This window comes from Dasypus novemcinctus, chromosome 13 (genome assembly GCF_030445035.2).
Source record: "Dasypus novemcinctus isolate mDasNov1 chromosome 13, mDasNov1.1.hap2, whole genome shotgun sequence".
NCBI lineage: Eukaryota > Metazoa > Chordata > Mammalia > Cingulata > Dasypodidae > Dasypus > Dasypus novemcinctus.
The window spans coordinates 31,579,139-31,599,300 of NC_080685.1; the positions used below are offsets into that span (position 1 = coordinate 31,579,139).

The 20,162-nt window shown below is 47.8% G+C and overlaps 1 protein-coding gene across 1 annotated transcript; it reads right to left on the reverse strand.

The window, feature by feature from the left end:
• Nucleotides 1–4,633: 4,633 nt before the first annotated feature.
• On the reverse strand, nucleotides 4,634–19,839 carry UBQLN4 (ubiquilin 4). The gene is made up of 11 exons (XM_004462556.5): nucleotides 19,495–19,839; nucleotides 17,797–17,948; nucleotides 17,226–17,443; nucleotides 16,411–16,673; nucleotides 14,597–14,755; nucleotides 10,604–10,829; nucleotides 9,385–9,524; nucleotides 8,575–8,658; nucleotides 8,291–8,406; nucleotides 7,892–8,078; nucleotides 4,634–6,497 (listed from the first exon to the last, which is right to left on the reverse strand). Exons 1-11 carry the CDS (start codon nucleotides 19,600–19,602, stop codon nucleotides 6,345–6,347), a joined length of 1,806 nt encoding a protein of 601 aa, XP_004462613.1. The 5' UTR covers nucleotides 19,603–19,839; the 3' UTR covers nucleotides 4,634–6,344.
• Nucleotides 19,840–20,162: the final 323 nt, after the last annotated feature.

The following is a 20,162-nucleotide window of genomic DNA, read 5'->3' on the forward strand; positions in this document are numbered from 1 at the left end:
CACTCTCACTGTTGACCTTGAGCTCCTGGCTGAGGTAGTATTTGTCAGGTTTCTCCACTGTAAAGTTTACTCTGTTCCTGCCACCCTCCTTCTACACTGTTCTCTTTGGAAGAAAGTCATTACGTGCAGCCAATGCTTCTGGTGTAAAGAGTTTTTTTTCTACTGCCTTATGGGCAGAATATTTACATAAGTTAGTTGGATTTCTTCTGCACAGACTATTTAGCTCTTTTTCTCTTCATTTATTTTTTTAATCAATTATTTACTTATATTAGTATGGATTCATGGATATTTATTTTATATTTTGGGTTGTAATCCAATACTACTTAATTTTGTATAGGGGTATCAGAATTGTTAGCCACATATCCATGGGAAACAACTGTATCAACTAAAGTACAGTGTTTATGTATTGCTTCTTTGCCTTTAATCTTATAAACTCCACTCATTTCCAAAGTTACTTAGATCATTATCTTTCCCTTCACTCCATTCCGTAAGGTTGTTTCATACATATTTTCAATAGACTTTATTTTTTTAGAATAGTTGTAAGTTTACAGAAAAATTACACAGAAAGTAGAGTTCCTATATACGCCCCCACATATACACAGTTTTCCTGACTGTTAACGTTTTGCCTTAGTATGGTACTTTTGTTACAGTTGAAGAACCAATGTTGTTATGATTATATAACTAAAGTTCATAGCTTACTTTAGGGTTCGCTCTTTGTGTGGTACTGTTCTATGTTGTCATTAATTTTTATTGTGGTAACATATATACGGCATACATTTTCCCATTGTTACCACTTGCAAATATACAATTCAGTGATATTATACTCACAGTGCTGTGTTACCATCACCACCATCCATTACCAAAACTTTTCCATCACCCCAAACTTTGTACCCATTAAGCAATAATTCCCCATCCCCCCACCACCATCCCTGGAAACCAGTAATCTAGTTTTTGTCTCTATGAATTTCCATATTCTATTTATTTCATTTATGTGAGATCATACAATATTTGTCCTTTTGCCTCTGGCTTATTTCACTAAACATGATGTCTTTAAGGCTCATCCATGTTGTAGAATGTCCAGAACTCCATTTCTGTTTATAGCTAAATAATATTCATTGTATGTATATTTTGTTTTTCTATACATGTTGATGGACACTTGGGTTGTTTCCATCTTTTGACTATTCTTGAATAATTCTGCTAGGAACATTGGTGTACAAATACCTATTTGAGTCCCTCTTTCAGTCTCCTTTTGGATATATACCCAGAAGTGGGATTGCTGGGTCATATGGTATTTCTGTGTTTACTTTTGTGAGGAACCACCAGTTTTCCACAGAGGTGCACCATTCTACATTTCCATCAACAAAGGATGAGGGTTCCTAATACTTGCTTTGTTTTTAAAAAAAATAATAGTCTAGTGAGTGTGATGTGGTATTTCATGGTGGTTTTTTCATTTGCATTTCTCTAATGGCTAATGATGGGAATCTTTTCACAAGCTTATTGACCATTTGTATATTTTTTTTGGAGAAATGTCTATTCAAGCCCTTTGCCCATATTTTAGTTAGGTTGCTTGTTTTTTTGTTGTTGAGTTGCAAGAGTTCTTTTATATTCTGGCTATTAAACCTTTATTTATTTATTTATTTATCTATTTATTTATTTGTTTATTTTTCTCCCCTTCCCCCCCCAGCTGTCTGTTCTCTGTGTCCATTTGTTGCATGTTCTTCTTTGTCCACTTCTGTTGTTGTCAACGGCACAGGAATCTGTGTTTCTTTTTGTTGCATCATGTAGCTGTGTCAGCTCTCCATGTGTGCGGCACCATTCTTGGGCAGGCTGAACTTTCTTTCACGCTGAGCAGCTCTCCTTATGGGGCGCACTCCTTGCATGTGGGGCTCCCCTACGCGGGGGCACCCCTGCGTGGCACGGCACTCCTTGCGCGCATCAGCACTGCACATGGGCCAGTTCCACACGGGTCAAGGAGGCCCGGGGTTTGAACTGCAGATCTCCCATGTGGCAGTCGGACACCCTATCTGTTGGGCCAAGTCTGCTTCCCTATTAAACCTTATTAGATATCTGATTCCCAATTAATTCCTCCCATTCTGTGGGTTGTCTTTTCATTTTCCTCATGATGTTCTTTGATGCACAAGTTTTTAATTTTGATTAGGCCCAATTTATTTATTTATTGTTGTTGCTCATGCTTTTGATGGAAAGTCTAAGAATCCCTTGCCTCGTATAAGATCCTGAAGATATTTCCTTGTGTTTTCTTCTAATATTTTTTACAGTCAATCTTTATTTAGATTTACACATATATTTAACTACTTTCATCACTCTCTATTCCTTCCACATTTTTTTTCTTTTTATTATGCCAGAAAAATACCCTTTAGAATTTCCCTTAATGTGAGTCAGCTGGTGGTTGGTGAACTCACTTTTTGTCTGAAAATATATTTATCTCATCTTCATTTATGAAAGATATTTTCACTGGGTATAGTATTCTAGATTGGCAGTTGTTTTCTTCAGACATAGCAAAAATGTCATTCCACTGTCTTCCGTAACTGTTGCTCCTTTGAGGGTAATTGCTTTGAAAGATTTTTCTGTTTTCGCCTTTTTTTCAGGGTGCATTTTCTTTTTTAAATCATTGGGCTTCCCAAATCTGTGGGTTGATGGTTTTCATCAATTCTAGATAATTTTCAGACATTATCTCTTCAGAGATTGCTTTTCCTGCTTTCTCTCCTCTCCTTCTAGGACTCCAATTAAACCTGTAGCCCAATTTGCTGTTTCATGTCTCTTTTCTAATCTTTATTCTCCATCTTTTTATTATTCCAAGTTTAAGCCTGTATAATTTCTCTGGCCTTTTTTTATAATTCAGTAATCCTCTCTTTATCTGTGTCTATCTCTTATCCAATCTGCCATCTGTTAAGAACTTAATTTATTTCAATTGCCCAGCTAGAAATTTTCAATTGTGCTATTTTTATTGCTTCAATTTCCTTCTGAAATTTTCAAGCTCATCTTTTTTTTTTCCTTTTCTTTTTTTTCAAGGTATCAGGGCTGGGGATTGAACCAGGACCTCATATGTGGGAAGCTAGCGCTCAACCAGAGCCATACCAGCTTCCCCAAGTTGGTTTCATTTGTTCGCTTTTTTTCAGGAGGAACTAGAAACCGAACCTGGGACCTCCCACGTGGGAAGTAGGTGCATAACTGATTGAGCCACATGCACTCCCTCAAGCTCACCTTTTATTTTCTTGAAATACTAAGAACAGTTTTTCTGTATGGTAATTCTAATATGTAATTTCTGAGAGTCTGTTTGTTGTCTGTTGTTTCTGTTTGGTTTCATTCACATTGCCTTTATTGGGGTTGGATGTGTATTTGAAAAATTGTTACAAACATTTTGAGGTTTAGGACGGTTATCTTCCTCCAGACTTTTGTATCTGGAAATGAAATCTGCAATTTATCTTATTCCAACTTCAAGGCTTGAGAATTCCTGAACCACCCAGAATGTTGGGAAGGTGGGCTACAGATTATGAGGCCTAGTTTACTCCCAGTTTATCCTTAGGGATTCCAGTCCAACTAAATGTTTACCAGAGTCCCTATCCGTAGCGGTCATCAAATTCTTACTTCTTGTCCCTTTAGTTCAGTCCTACAAGGCCCCCCAAAGCACAGCTCAACTGGCAAAGGCAGCCTTTCTCCCCTGTCTGGGTTCCCAGCCAATCTTTTTAGCCCTTTGATGCTTTTTAGAATTTTTTTATATTCTTAGGATCAAACCCAGGACCTCGTACTTGGGTAGCTGGCACTCAACCACTTGAGCTACATCCACTCCCCTACTTAGGTATGTTTTTGTTTATTTGTTTGTTTGTTTTCCAGGTACCAGAGACCCGGGATTGGATCTGGAACCTCATATATAGGAAGCTAGTGCTCAACCATTGAGCCACATTAGCTTCCCTGAGTTGGTTTCTTTGTTCGTTTTGCTTGTTGTCTGTTTTTGTTATTTCAGGAGGAACCAAGCCCAGAACCTCCCGTGTGGGAGGTGGGCACTTAACTTCTTGAGTCACATCTACTCCCCTTAGGTTTTTCAGTTTCAAGTAAGAGTTGGCCTGAAACATCTAGACTACCATTATCAGAAGTGGGACCTCCCACTCATAGATTATTCACATATTCAAGAACTCTAGTCCATAACCTCACTGTACAAAGATGAAACCTTAGAGTTGTGAAAAGACTTTAAGTTCACGTAATTAGTAGTAGAGCCAGGATAAACTCCACTTGCATAAGCTCTTAACACTTCAAGTTGTTTTTTTCACCTGAGGCAAGGAGAAAGCAAGCTTGGCTGAAGATCAGAGGATGGAGCTAATGACCTAGTCCTCTTCCCAATTCCTTTCGTACATCGCTCTCCCAACTCTAATCTATATAAAAATCTCAGATACCTTATGGTCTGGGGATGAGGAATGGAAGAATGTAATCCTCCTCATTCTAAACCGTGGATTGTTGATTCTTCCAGACCAGTTAATTCCTTAACCTTCAATGTTTCTTAACATCTGTTGTGACAGAGCCTAACTTCAGATTCCTTTAGATCATACTTTATGTCCTCTAAAACCAAATTGTCTTCAGCCATCCTCTTCTCCCCAACAAAACGAACACTAAAACACTCTCACAACAAAGACCACGCCATTTATTTACAAGGGCCAGTGTGGGAGTTGGGTAGGGAAAGTCCTCTCTGGACTGCTTGGGATCCTTTCCCACTTAGAGCAAACTTCTGTTCCTCTTGCCTTCATATTCTTAGTCATGAGTCCTCCAAGCAGCTGTGCCAAATAGCACAGGGAGGAAGTGATGTGACATTCAACAGAGTGATTTCCAATTCCAGATCAAAGGTATCATTGCTACCCTTTCCTCTCCCTCCTCAAACAGAACTTTCTGGCCTAGAAGAAAATAGTAAAGACTTGAAAATATAGTGGTTGGGTAGCCAATAACCAGGGGCTCTGGAGGGAAAGATCCCTTTTCTGTTCCCCTAAAATACCAGAGTCAGGGGTGATAAAATGTGCTGGTTACAGTCCTAATAGCTTCAGGAGTACCCACACTACCTTTGGCCTACCTGCATCCAAAGGCCCAAGGGACCTAGCTTTCTTGGCTCTATCCATTCCTGCCCTTAAATGGCCCTTCTACCCACTTCCCTCTAGTTGGAGAGATCTTTGAACTGTAAATCAACAAAAAATCCACACACATTCAAACCCCTTCTCTCACACACACATGCACACAATTTCCCACTATTAAGACATACACCTATCCCCTCCAAGCTTTTTGAGGTTTTGATGGGGACCCAAGTCATTGGTGCTAAGGGACACAGACAGGTCCTGGGTTCATGGAAATGTGTGTGTATGTGTGTATAATGATGCTAAGGGACACAGACAGGTCCTGGGCTCATGGAAATGTGTGTTTGTGTATGAGTGTGTAAGCACATGTGTTTGAGGAAATGGTGCCAGTATGACCCCTTGTGAGCTGCACCCCTAAATTCAGTGAGCCCCTTTCTTTAGGTCAAATTCTATTGCATCTCTAAGTCTCCTCTGCCAGGCTATCTCACCTAAACGAACTATTAGTGCTCCCACTCCTTAACGGTCAAGTCCAACTTCTAAGCCTTTAAAGATAACTCACATTGTCTCCTTCATTCCCTTCCTCCAAAAAATCTCATTTCCTCCTCTTCTGCACAAATCTCCATTAGGCTGGTCTAGGGCTTGCTAGCTTCTTGTCCAGAGGTCTGTGTCTCAATTCCCTCTTCAGACAGGGGGAACAGGCATCTTCCTCCTCCCCCTGGAAGTCCCAACAGAGCCCAGGAAAAGGTGCCGGATGTAGTAACCAGAACAGGGGTGAGGAGAAAAGTCACAGACTGCCTGTTTCACCTGCCCTCCTACAGAGTGTGAAATTCTAGTACTACTTTTCTTCACAGAGGTTGGGCTGGGAGTGGGAGGGGAAGAGGAGGGAGTTATAAAAGTAAGCATAGGACAATCAAAGCCCTAGTGGTACAGTGGAAGACCCTAGTCCAGTAAACTGCACTGCCACTGAGAAGTTTGGAGATTGTAAAAGGCGGTTGTGTGGCAAGGAGGACGGGCCAATCAAATAAAACTGTGAAGACTGTTTAAAAAGCCCTGCTCAAAGAGGATCAGGAGAGAAGATTCAGTAAAAGATGTAAAACCAGAATTCTCTGGCATAGCTATGGGGTTGGGGCCCATGCCTCTAAAGCCACCCTGCTATCTGGAGAGGACAACGGAGAAGGCAGAGGGATGACAAGCTGCAGAGGGTGGGGACTGTCAGAAGAACCAAACACTGGCATCACGGGAGGGGAGAGGTAAGGGGCAGGGGCCGAGGGATTAGGAGAGCTGAGAGCCCAGGAGTCTCTCGATGGCCGCGTTGATGTCCCCTCCTGTGGCAATCAAGGCCTGCAGGTTGGCCTCCCGATTGATGAACCCCATGGAGTTGAGCTGCTCCAGTTGCTGCTGAAATCTCACTTCTGGCATCTGCACCTGGAAGGAAGAAGCCTTGTGAACTGGGCACAGGACCAACCAGGGGCCTAAGTAAATCCGAGGGTTTATAGTGGAGGGAAAAAGAGCAGCAGGTCTTCTCCAAAGTCCTCAGAGTCAACCGGGGGGTGGGGTGGAGGAGGGTGTCTGCTGCAAAAGGAATGGAGGCAAAGGAGCCTAGATTTCAAGTCACTAGTCAATGGTGTAATAAGGAGGGGGTATCTTAAAATTTCAAAGTAACCGATAGGCCTAGCTCAGCCTCTGTTCCTAACTGCTTTCCATAAGCACTCTGGAGATATTAACAGGCATTCCAAAAACCAAATGCTCTGTGGTCAAATAAGTTGCATGGTAACACTACCCCCAAGTGCCCTCCTGGCAGTCATCACGTACATGTTGATGTTAAAGCCCGGAGAAGGCCCCAGGAAAGAAAGAGCCCTTTAATTTTGTTGAACTGACCAACAAACACAATTATTTACAAAAGAAGGCTTTTCATTCTTAATACTCCTATTAACATCTCCTGGAAACTTTTCCCAAGGACTGTTTGGGAAGCACTATCATAGATCAAAAACTGTAGGCTCTTAGAGCTAAAAGGAGCCCAGATATCACAGTCTACCTGCCCATTCATAGGAAGAAAATGTGATCCAGAAAAGGAAAGGACCTGCCTAGGGACTCTGGTGTTCTGTGTTGCTTCTCGTCACTGTCCACAAAATTTAAACTACTCTGGACCTCAGAGATCGCTCAATCCAGCTCTCTCAGTGCCTGGCATGGAACTGAGCATGCAGCAGGTACAGAATATATTTTTGTTGAGTGACTTTTCCAGCTGAGTCATCACAGAGTCACAGAAAGGTTAAGCAGCTTGCCCAAGGTCATCCCCACTCCTCCCCAGCCCCATGCTTTGACTCTGTGGCTCAGGCGCTAGTCACCTGACTTTCCAGTTATCTCTTTAGCTATCAAAAGAATTCTTTGATATAAATAGAAATGGTGTAACATAGTGATCAAAGTGTAAATTCTGGAGCCAAAATACCCAGGTTTTCAGGTATCCATTACTTCCTAGCTATATGACCCTGAGCAAACCACATAAGCTCTCTGGGCCTCAGTTTTTTCCATCTATCAAACAGAGGTAATATTAATAGCTTCCTCACAAGGCTGGTATGAGGAGTAAATTAAGTGAGCTCTTATAAAGCACTTACAACAGTAGCTGGTACCCAGCAAGTGCTATTACTCCTCTCCTTTCCATTTTACAGCTGTGGAAACTGAACCCAGGAAGGACAGGTAACTTGCCCAAGGCTGGTAAGTGGTGGACCAGCCTGCTCTGCTGCCTCCACCCTACTGCTCCCCTTACTCTAGCCTGCATCACGAGGTGGTGGTCCCAGCACCAGCTCTGCTGCCCCACAGACCTGTGAGTTTCCACTTCCGGCCAAAAGCTGGATCATCTGTTGCATGAGCTGCTGCTGAGCACTGGAAGTCCCTGTTGGAGATGATGTGGCTGGCATGGCTGGTGAGGAGTTGGGGGCCTCGGGTGCAGACCCAGCATTGCTGCCTGCCGAGGGGGCTGCGGGCCGGGACATCCCAAAGGACCCCAGGCTGCAGGTAGGAGAAAACTGCATAAGAGACTGAGAAGTAGGAGATGGCATCCAAGAAAGGGATGGAAATGTGAGATCCAAAAGGAAAAGCAGTTGGAGGAAACAAGAAACAGTATGAAGGCTGCCAGGAGCCAGTGTGAGGCCTGGAGAGTGGCAGAGGAGTCGAAGGGGACGAGTGGTCAGAACCTGCTGTCCACCTGCCCCCACCCTCACCTGGGTACCAGCCCGGGAGCCTCCGTCTGCAAGGTCTGCAATCCCTGCTGAATCTGCAGCAGTGCCTGCATGGCGCGGGGGTTGGTAAGGATGGAGAGTGACTCTGGGTTCTGCATCTGGTGGGAAATGAGCAGAGAAAGTCAACGGAAGGTAACAGGAAAGGGGAGGCAGCCCAAACCCTGAGACCAGAGCCAAGCTGTGCCCCCTCTCTTCAGTCCCACCCATTGGGCCTCCGTGTCCACCCCTTGCCTTCAATCTCTGACTCTTCTAGGCTCCTCACTTACCTGCTGCAGGAAAACTGGGAGCTGCAGGCGGAGCTGCTCCTGCAGCTGGGGGTTTCCCGCGAAGAGCGGCACGTTCACCATCATCTGCCAAGGTGAAGGTGGTAGGGGGGAGGCCTGGGCCCATCCACCTTAAGGATTCCCCCGCCCTTACAGAGTTTTAAAACCCATGATTCGTCAATTACTCATGTAGATTGAGGTTAAACTATGTGTCCAGAAAGCTACCTATTCATGAATGGAGGTCTATAGGTTTAAATGAAATCAAAACATTTTGAAAGCCAAGATACATAAGTATTTCAAAATGTATTTCAAATGTCTGTTTAACTGAGTCTTGAGATAAGCAGAATAAATAAAATTTTCAGAAGTGAAAAAAAAAAAAAGGGTTCCCCCACAGCCAGACTCCTTCTACCCGTCCACCACCACAGGAAATCTGGCCAGCTTTTCCAAGGATCTCAAAGTACCCTGCAGGCCTTGATAGGACAGTGAGAGGAAATGGAACTATGCTCTGGACAATGATGAGTATCAGGAGTCAGGCAGCTCGGCCCTGGGTCTGATGCTGATGGTGATAGCTAATGCTTCCAAGTACATAGTGCTTACTATGTGCCATACCTGTTCTAAACACTTTACAGGGATTGACACATTTAACACTCACAATAACTCTATGAGATAAAAACTATTAAGTAGCAACATTTAGGATGCAAACCCAGGCAGTCTGGTTCCAGAGTCTTTGCTCTGCCCTTGACCACCACAAGACACAGACTTCAAACAGGGATGCTCTCTCCCCAGCACACTCCCCTTGAGCCAGTTCAATACCTGAGCAGCGAAGTCAGGGTTCTGGGCAAGCGTCTGCATCATGCTGCGCATGTAGGGGGCTGAGATTACATTCTGCATCAGCTGGGGGTTCTCAGAGATCTGCTGAAGGAGAGCCTGCATTTCTGGGCTGTTGAACATCCCTAGGACAAGGGGGGAGTAGAGGGAATGGGAGAGAAGGGTCCAGATGGAAACCAGATGCCTGACTTCAGTCTACCTTTCTTCAGATACTGAGGGGTTACAAAACTCAGAAAGGCAATGGTAAAATGGGCACCCAAGTACTATGGCATGGGTCCAAGTCTTTCCTGATTCCGAGGCTGTGTTGCCCTTCTCTGGCCTGGCCCCTTTCCCATTTACTTTGCTAAAGACAAGCCAGTTGGAACTTGGGTCTGACTCATGCCCCTCTGTACTGTTCCTACCACAAGCTCAGATAATGCTGGCAAGAATCCACTAAAGACCACCTAGATGTGTCTTAGCAGTAGAGACCCACTGCTCAAATCAAATCCCACTCAGAACCCAAGGAAGTCAAAGTTTGGTTGGAGCTGGGGCAGGAGGCCTGGAGCCTCTCCCTTTTGGTCCTCCCTCATTCTGGAGATGGTCCAGACCTCCCAGGACTCAGGAGCATGATTTAAAAAACGTGGATCAAGCCCAGGTTCCTTATTTTATAAATAAGGATACTGATGCACAGACAAGAGAAGGGACTTGCCAAAGCAAATTGTCCCCCAGGGTACAGAAAAATCAGGGCGTCTACCAAAAAGATCCTCAGGTCCGTGCATATAGCCATAGTCCTTAGAAATGAGGCCTCCCCTAGGGCGGTGCAGTGTATAACCTGCACTTCTGCTCACCGCAGTCCTGCACATCCCTCACCCCCAGCCTCCTATCTCCCTCTCCCCAGGTCTGCCCTGATTCCTCTGCAAAGCTCCCCTCCCCAGTCTGACCCATTTACACTGGAAAGGACCCATAGTGCTCAAAGAGCTTAGGAGGTGGGGCATGGTTTATTCCTAAGCCCTTCCTTAGGTCACCACCAGAAACATCAGGACCTGACCAGAACCAACCCTCACCCGTTAATGGGCTTGGCCACTACCCCAGGCTGCAGAGCCCCCTCTGTGGCTTCAGTACAGTCTCACCTTCCAGATCCTGGGGCAGTGTGAACCCCATTCAGTCCTGGGGCAGAGGGGCTGCCCTGATGACCCCACTAAGCTCCTTCCACCCTAGGACATACCTGACCCCAGGCTAGCCGCATTGATCCCAAAAGGGTTCGAGACTGTCGGGTGCACCTGGCTGGTCCCCGATCCTCCGGTGCCCTCCCCACCGGACCCGGGGGCCTGGGAGGTGGGGGGCGAGGGGCTCCAGGGGTTAGGGAGGGGCTCTCGATTCTCAGTCCGCAGAGGCTGGGAGGACGAGCTGTCGGAGTTCCCGGCCAGGGAAGAGAAGGGATTGTTGCCAAACTGGGAGGAGGGAAAGGTTTTGGGTTAAGGACTGAAACAAATCAAGGGCAAGGGCCAGCCCTTTCTCTCCTCTCACCGAATAGCCTCCCCTGCCCCAGGAAAGGGAGAATGCTCTAAGCCCTTGGAGGTCTCTGTTCCACAAAGGGTAGCTTCACCCTGGCGCTGCGGGGCTGAGCTGGCTGATGCTAATGACTGGATAACTGAATCCCTCAGGTAACTGGAGATATCACAGTTCCCCTGGTGGCTCCAAATAGTCAGTCTCTAGTCTCCTCCTCTGTGCCCCCACAGCATTTTACATACACATTTCCCACAGTTTAGTGAGATATCTATTTTCCTATAGCTCTGAAGGGGCAGAGACAAGGTTGGATTCACCTTTGCACACCCAACCCCTGGCACTAGTAGGTGCTCAATAATTGTTGGCTTGGTGGGAGCTGGCTCTCAGACCTAGCTCTTCTACTTAAGCCCTAAACTGTCTCCAGCTCCCTTTTCTAGCTGCTCTGGCCCAATCACAACTCCCCAAAGCCCTCTCCCTCATTCCCCAGGTCCCCTATTGGCATTCTCTGTCCATCCAGGCCTGCCACAACGGCATCCCACAAGGCCAATCCTCTGGTGGAGGATGCCCTGCCTAGGCCTTCTTCACCTTCCATTGCTTTCCCCACCCAATCATCCCCTCCCTCCCTGCCTAGCCTACCTCCTCACACTGGCCACTTCAGCTGAACAGGCCTCAGTTCTCTCCTGCTCCCCTCAGCACTGGACTCCTCACCATGTTACCCAGGATCATCTTGGGGTCTGTACCCCATTGGAGGGAAGGCTGCCCAAAGGCAGCTCCTGAACCTGCTTCCTCTGACCCTCCAGCACCCAAGGCAGAGGTCTGTCCAAGAGGCATGCTCAGGGTGGGCTTGCTGAGGGAGTCCCAGACCCCCTTGCCCTTGTTCAGCCTTCCTCGGGTCCCTAGAGCTTGGCAGTTCCTTCTCCCCAGCTCCCAGCCGTCCTGGCCTGAGCAGAGGTACCAGAGCAGTCTCAGCCCCTCCCCACAGGGGATTCATCTCCAGTCACTTCTGTTTGTTCAGAGTGGCTCACGGGGACTCTCCAGATCTGGGTTGTGGTTCCTTTGCCTTACCAGATGCCTGTTCAGATAACAAGGCTTGCAGGCCAGACTGCTTTCAGTCTTTGTCCCTCTTTCAGATTTCCTGTTTTGGTAACTGCCTAGCACCTCACCCCACCTAGTTCTGGGCCCTGCTTTGTTCTTCCCAATAACACCCCATGGACTGAATCCCTTTTCCTGAACTACCCATAGTGAAAGCAGCCACCATTTATTGAGCACCAACCGTGTGCCTGACACATTCATTCGAATGCTTACAATATCCCTCTAATACGCCAGTTCTCAAAGTGTGGTCTGAGGACCCCTGTGAGGTTCAAAACTGTTTTAAAAATTCTAAAACAGGTTTTCCTTTTCACTCTCATTCTCTCATGACTGTACGTGGAGTTTTCCAAAGGCTACATAACATGTGACATTGCAAAGGCCTGAATGCAGAATGCACAAGCAGATCTGAGAATCCATCTGTCCTGTATGAAGCCAGACATTAAAGAGACCTGCAAAAATATTAAACAAAGCCACTCTAAATTTTTGTTTGTTTTGGAAAATAAAGTTATTTTTCAAAGGGACAGTTATGTATATTAACTTTAATGGATATAGTTATTTTTAGATGAATTAATAAGTAATTTAAAGAAATACCTTAGTTTTAATTTTTGATACAGTAAATATAGATCAAGATATCCCACAAGAACAAAGCCTCTTTAGGATCCCCAATAACTTTTAGGAGTATAAAGGGTCCTGAGACCAAAAAGATTGAGAACTGACTGCTATAATATCTCCTTTTTTGAAAATGAGGAAGCTACCACTCAGAAAGGTTAAGCAACTCTCTTAAATCACACCACTAGAAAATGGTGGAGCTGGTATCTGAACGCAGTTTGTTGATGGCAAATATGGTTTTCTTTCAGCTAAACCAGTGGTTCTCACACTTAGTGTGCATCAGAATTAGCTGGAGTGCTTGTTATAAGCCTTTTTCAACTATTTGATTTTTTTTTAACCAGGTACATGCATTACTTTGATAAAAGAAATTTAATGAAATCCTAAAGTAAAATAAAAAAATAAATTCCTTAAACATTCACAGTTGATCCCTACAAGCAGTTTCTAAAATTCATTTGAAAGAGCAATGCCAAGAATAACTAGGGTGACACTGAAGAAAAACATGGTAGTTTCACTCTACCAGACACCAAGAAAGTGTGGTACCAGTGCAGAGACAGACCAACGCCAGTGGAACAGAACAGCCAGCAAGAAGGGCATGCACTGTGGAGACAGGGTGTGGGACAGAGGTGGTGCTGGCAAAGTGTGGGCCACCTGTACGAGGTACCAGCAAACTGGTTATCCACAAGGAACAGTAATGTGAGCGGCTGACCTCACACCTGGCTACTGCTTTCGGGACTGTGTTTAGCTGTGTGCTGATGAAATGTATATTTTTCTGTACATATTTTAATCTTCAATAAAACACTTTTAAAAAGTTAAAAGCAAAATTTGTGTGATTTATGTATCTTTAAAAAAAATAATTTTCAAAAATGTAAAAAAAAAGCAAGGGAAAAATGATCTGAGCAGCATACCACTTCTATAAGATTTAAAAATATGCAAAATATTATAGATCATTTATAGATACATATATGGATAAAAAAATAGAGATGGGGTGGGGGCGGTGGGGTTGAATGGGGCCTCATATTTTTTGAATGTAATATTAAAAAAAAAAAAATAGAGATGAATAGGAATGATAAACAGCAACCTCAGGGTGTAGTTACTTCCAGAGAGGGAAAGAAAGTAATAGGTTGGGGAGAAAGAACATGGAGGCTGCAATTCTATCTGTAACGTCTTATTTGCAAATATTAAACACGACTGGAAAAACACAAAATCCTAACAACATTAGTTATCTCTAGGGTAGAAAAGAGGTGACTGACAGGCAGAAATAGAAAGATCCCTTCTGTATCCTTTTGTTTAGTTTGTAAACTGTTCCACACTTTTTGAATGTCCTTTTGTTTCTTTTTATTACTTTTAAATTTTGAATCAAAATGTACATGTAAATGTACAGTACATTCCATATAAATTAAATTTTTAAAAAGAACCCAGAAAAGCACTGAATACATACGGCAACACATTAAGATTAGATAAAGTTGGGTGCTGGATACAAGAGAATGCTCTGTTTTTCTCTACACTTTCTAATATACTCGGAAATAATTCATGAAGTATTTTTTAAAGTGCAGATTCCTGAGGCCCAAGCCCAGAAATTGATTCAATAAGTAGTCCAAGGGTAGGTACCAGGAATCTCATTATTAACAAGCTCCCCGGGTGATTCTGATGCAGGTGCTCTGTGGACCACATTGGAGACACACTGTGTTAGGGTCAGTTGTCTGACCCCCGGGCCTGCCCCACCACCTATGGGGCCCTGGTACAAGAGATTTGTCAGAACAATGTCAATTCCTTTGACCCTACACCTCATCTACTTCCCCAGTAAATTCTGCTACCTTTTGTGCTAGTGCCTCAGTCCCGAGCCAAATTGGACCAAACCTGCCTAGGCACTGAGAGCCAGCCTTCCAGCCAAGGCCCACCCATCTGGGGGCTGGGGGAAGAAAGAGTTGACAGCACCCCAAGGCTTGCCTGGGTCTGGGGACAGGGAATCCCGAGCCCAGACAGCCCCTCCCTCTGCCCCAGCCCCTGGCCCCACCTGCTCCCGGGCAGCACTGAACATGGGCTCTTGGATGTCCGTGTACATGCGGCGGAGGGCATTATACCCTCCGGGAATGCTTTCGAGGTTGCTCAGGGCCCGGTCCTGGTTCCGCATCATCTCCTGCATCATGGCTGGATTCCGAGCAAGCTCCATTGTCTGGTAGAGGAGGGAGAGAGACAGGATGGGCCCTGGAACTAGCCCAGAACCAAGCTAGGTAAAGGGTGAACCCTGAGGAGGAGGCCCACATTAGAGCCAGAGTCCAGGGCCCAGGGTCCAGGGCCCAGGGCCCAGCAACTGCCCCACAGCAGCAGGGAATAGGGTGACCTGGACTTCCCTCTTTTCCTACCACCTTGGCTCCAACCCTGCCTCCCTGCAGGTATTTTGGCTGGCTTTTTCTGGTAGGGAGACAAGGTAAAGGCAACAACTTCCCTCCCTCAGGCTCAGGGGTTCCACAGAAGTGTCATGAGCACTGAAGAACCTGAGTAAGAGGGGACCCACCAGAGGGAAGGAGGCAGAAGAGAAAATTAACATCTATTGAACACCTACCACATAAAGGCACAAGGGTAAGTACTTTACAGAATTTAAGTCATTTAATCACCACAGTAACTCTCCCAGGTAAGTCTTCCTGTCATTATTTTGCAGATGAGAAAGGCTCAGAGATGTTAACTGACCTTCTGTCTGTGGACACACAGCCAGTTCTGCGGTGGAGCCAGGTTTCAAGGCCAGAAAGGTCTGTCTGACCAAGACTACAATGTGCTTCACAGTAAATGACAAGTTAGGAAGGGAAAGGATTCAAGTTGGGACAATGCTACCAACACCCTCTAATCCCCACCCCCAGGTCTTTGGCCTGACTTCACCTTGAGAAACACTGAGGATGGGGCCAATGGCTCACTCTCAATACGGGGTGATCTGTGTCAACCCCAAGATAAAGCAGTGCAGGAGAGAAAATGAACATAGCTTCTTGTTCCCATCCAGCTTGGAATACCTTCTCTCTCCACCCATCCCTCCATCCTTCCTCCACAAACTCCCCTCTTCTAAGAGGCCTTTATGAACCCATATACCCAGGCTCATGAGGCTTTGATCTCCTCCCAGTAGTCATATATTCATTGAGTAAATATATGTTAAGTGCCTACACTATATCAGGCATGATTCTAGGCAGTGAACAAAACACACACTTAAAATCTCACTTATCTTCTAGGGAGTTCAACACTGGAATCCACAGCTCTCTACTGGGGAAACTGTTCATCCTTATCCTTCAAAGGATTGAATGGGCCAGGAGATGGAGCTCCCAAAGACCAACACCAAAACTGCTTCCCCCGGGTCTTTCTTCTCCACTGGGCCCTGCCCGGCCACAATAATGTTCCCAAACACTCTACTCTCTTTTACTTCCAGGCCTATGCACTTGCTATCCCTCAGCCCTGAACTTTATTCTTTTTCTTCCCCTGATTTAGTCCTTCTTCTCCTTTGGGTCTCAGCTTGGATGACACTTCCTCTAGGAGGTCTCCTCTGAGCCCCAGAATAGGGTCACAAGTCCTTCTCTGCTCTTAGGGGACCCTGTACTAGCCTTATGATAGAACCAATCACACTCTAATTGTCAGTTTACCTGTTCCACTTCCCTCTGAGACCAGGAGCTCCTGGAAAGCTAGGCCTGTGTATTTTCATCATTGTGCCCCCCAGTGTTCAAGCATGGCTGCTGAATGAATGAACGTCCATCAATCAGTCAATCAATGTAGGACAAGGTAGGAAAAGGCTGGGCAGGGCATGCATGGTTCCAGGTGTCCACCTCCTATCCAACCTCCTCTCGTACCCACCTGCCTCATGAGCTCGGGGTTGTTGAGCATGTGGCTAATCTCGGGGTTCCGCTCCATCAGCTGCTGCATCTGAGGGTTGGCCATGATCATGTGACGCATCAGGTCAGGGTTCGACATCATGTCCTGGACCAGGGGATTCTCCATGATCTGCGACAGCATCTCGGGATTGGACATCAGCTGTCTCTGCATCTGCTGCTGCAGCTCCATAAAGTTGGCGGAGCCGAGGCCCAGGCTGCCCAGCCCCAGGATGCCCCCAAAGCCAGCTGTGGGGAGGGGCAGGGTCACGATCTTCTGCAAGAGCCCTCTCCACACCTGGGCAGAGCCACCAATTTCAGGTTTCCAGAATGGGCCCCATCTGTGCTCTGCTTCTCACATCTTCCTTTTCTACTTACTCCCACAGCCTCAGCTCTGATCCACTGCTGGCAAGATGTCAGCCTACTAGACCGAGACCTCTTTGATGGCAGAGACTTAAATTACTCCAGAGCTAAGCACAGGACCTAGCCCAGCACAGGCAGCCAGTGAGGGCCTATCGAATGAGTAAATAAATATTCCCTGTCTGGCTCCAGCTGAGTCTACCTTTTCCCCAGACTCTCCGGGTGTTCCAGTATCCTCACCCAGGCTCTCCACATCCCCAGCCCCATTTCTCCCCTTACTCCTAATACTCAACCACGTTCCCCTCCTCCAGGAAGCCCTTACACACTGGGCTCCTCCCCACCCCACCAGACCAGGAGCAGGGACCATTTTTCTCCCTCCTCCTGGTTCTCCCTCATTTCCCAGCCCAAAATAGGACTGTATTCTCCTTCCTAGAAGCTTACAGAGTATGGAGGCAGGGGCACTGGGGGGGCTCTCCCCAGCCCCTGGGGAGGGACCCCCCCCACTGCTCCTCCGGCTTCCACTGCCAGTGTCTGAAGTGGCGCTGCCAGAGGTAGAGGGCTGGGCAGGGGTGGCAGGTGAAGCAGGCGTGGTGGAGGGTACAGAGGCAGGGTCTGGAGTGGAGGGGGAAGAAGCAGTAGCAGCAGCTGGATCTTGAGCCCTGAGGATATAGAAAGGAGAATTAGTTGCTTGGGACACCAAGGAGAGACAAAGCACTGCCCTAATCTCAAACTATCTCCTGAGAAACCCGGAGGCAGGGGGAAGGGTGGTCAGTAAACCAGGGAGAAGGAGGAGCAGCTAGTTATCATCTGTCTTCACAGCATTCAGGGAGGAGGAGTAAGTCAATTTCCCTTCTCCAGCAGGTGAGATCGTTGTACTGCGGGGCAACAAGTGTAGAAGCCACCTTCCTGGGCCTTGGGATAGGCTCTCCCGCTGAGAGATGGGTGAGAAAGTGTCAAATGGGGGAGAGAGGGGCCCAGTCAGAGGCTAGAACTGCTCATCTTCTAAACTTACTTCTGAGGGGTCTTGATCACCAGGTGCACAGTGAGCCCATCTTTGATCCCATGCTGGTTCAGTGTGTCCCCATCCTTGAGGATCTTGCCGGCAAAGATCAAGACGAGCTGGTCTTGCTGGGCCTTAAACCTCCGGGAGATTTCCTCTTTGAACTGTGAGCAACAGGCAGAATCCGTGAGGAGGCTACTGGCCTCCTCCCACCAGGGATCCTGCCTCTTCTCTAAGAGCCTCTGCAATTCCCATGCTCCCACTCTAGTCCTGTGCGGCAAAGTTCTTCCCGCAGTCTCTTCTCCATTCCTCCAGTTGCAATAAGCAGCTCCCTTCTTAACCAAGAAGATGGACTAGTGAGAGGCTCCTCTCTCGGTTCCATCCCCAAGTCTCCCACCCTAAGAAGTCTCCCACCCTAAGAGCTCTTGCTACTATCTGCCATCCCACCTCCAATGCCTCCACCCAGCCCCCAGGGAGGGTGCTGCCCGGGCAGCCCTTCCTACCCTAACTCCTTCAGCAGCTTTAGTCCCAGGCCCTGTCTCCCTTCAGCCATTTCTCAGACCCCAGGTTTCTATCTTTCTTTATTCCCAGTTTCTGCTTCAGCATTCTTTGAACTACAGTAACAAATAGCACTTGATATTCACCAGTGAACAGTCTAAGTCCCATGAGATCCTTATTAATTATTATCTTCACTGAAAGCTGAGAAAATGAAGGATCAGAGAAATTAGGCAATTTGCTTGGGGCAGAATGGGACTCAGGACTTGACACCACAGCCAATGCTGCTAAGGGCTCAGACATATTTCTCAATTAAAGCTGATTTCCAATTCAGCTTTGCAGGGAAAAGGATTTTAATTTTGAAATAGGGTCATTTTACAAGGTTGGGGGGGGCAGTGATGGCAGCAAGGGCTGGCTTGGGGAGAGTGAGACTCCCCAAACTATCAGCGCCCCCCAACACAAAATAACATTCACTCTAAGGAAAAACAGTGCACTTGCTAAGCGAAAGCAGCTTCCAGGGTCCCTCTATTCCAACCAGATGGCCTATCTTAAGCCCCGCCTTTGTGAAATTTTGGAGTAGCCACTGAGGGTGAGAAACACAGGCAATATTCTCTCATTCCCGTATTCAACAGATTTTTTATTGAGCACCTACTGCCACTGCGTATATCCTAGAGGAGGTGAGAACCAAAGAAAACCACTTAGATTTCTCGATTTAAAAGAGTAGGAAAACCTGAGCAGAGGAAAATCCTGCCCCACCGCCCCAGGTTTTCTCCCAAGACGCTGGGCCTCCTCTGAGGCACACAGTAGACACCCGGGGTTCTCCTGCGCCCCCCGCCCGTGCTCCCGGTTCAGCACCTTGCCTGGACCCCCCCTACTCTACCTCGACACCTGGAACCCGACCAGTAGCCGGGGAGCGCAGTCCTCTTAAAGCCACGGCTCTTCCCCCTTCTCGGTGCAAGGTGCCCCCTCCACCACGCCCCCAGTCCTGGCCCCACGGCAAACCCCGGCGCCCTCGCCTCAGCACGCACCACGCTCCCCGGATCTACCCTCGTAGGGCGCCCCCTGCCCGCCTCTCCTTCCTTCCCGCTCCTCGGGTCCCTACCGGACCCCTGCCCTCCTCTCCCTGGCCCTCCCCTCCCCTCCCTCAGAGCCGCCCCCACCCTCCACCTCCCCGCAGACCCTTCCTCCGCGCGCGGTCCCCGCCGCCCGTGCTACCTCCTTGACCGAGGCTCGATCGCAGATCACAATTTCCTCCTTGTCCTTGGGGGTCTTGACGGTGACCCGAATGGGGGGCCTCGTCTCAACCCCGCTCGGCTCCGCCATGCCGCCGCCGCCACCCGGCCGCCCGCCAGCCCGCCCGGGCTCCTCCTCCTCCTCCCCGCCAGCCGGGCCGGCGGGGCTCCGCTCCGGCGCCTCCAACACTCCCCTCTCCCCGCCCCTCCCCAAGGCTTCGCCACCCCCTCCGGACCCGCCGCAGCCACAGCGCCCCGGGCGGACTGGGGGGACCACTGCACCGGGGTCCGCCCAGGGCCAAGCCCCGGGTCCGGGAGCCTGGACGGGGCCTCGCGGGGCGGTGGCCTCTGGAGGGGCTCTGGCGGGGCGGGGGGGGGAGGGGCGTGTCCCTTACTGCGGGGTTCGGGGCGGGGCGAGAGCGCAAGTCCCACCCCAGCCTCCCCGGGCCCCTTGGCGGTCCCGTCCGGCCCAGGACTGCCCCCGCCCCCTCCGCGGATAACTCCCGCTCTGGGACAAAGGACTTTCTGTGTCGCCGCTTTATCTCCGCTCCGTGTGATAACTTGGTCCTTCTGGGGAGGCCCGGTTCCCTTCCGAGCCTGGGCCTCTGTTTCCTGTCTTGGAGTTTGAATTTTCCCACCTCGGGACGTCCC

Excerpts from the sequence above, each read along its gene's own strand:
- UBQLN4 (XM_004462556.5), bottom strand. The coding sequence starts at position 19,602 with ATGGCGGAGCCGAGCGGGGTTGAGACGAGGCCCCCCATTCGGGTCACC. Across the intron at positions 8,407-8,574 it reads TCCCAGTTTTCCTGCAGCAG|ATGCAGAACCCAGAGTCACT; the intron begins GTAAGTGAGGAG and ends ATTTCCCACCAG. Across the intron at positions 6,498-7,891 it reads CCGGAAGTGGAAACTCACAG|GTGCAGATGCCAGAAGTGAG; the intron begins GTCTGTGGGGCA and ends TCTTCCTTCCAG.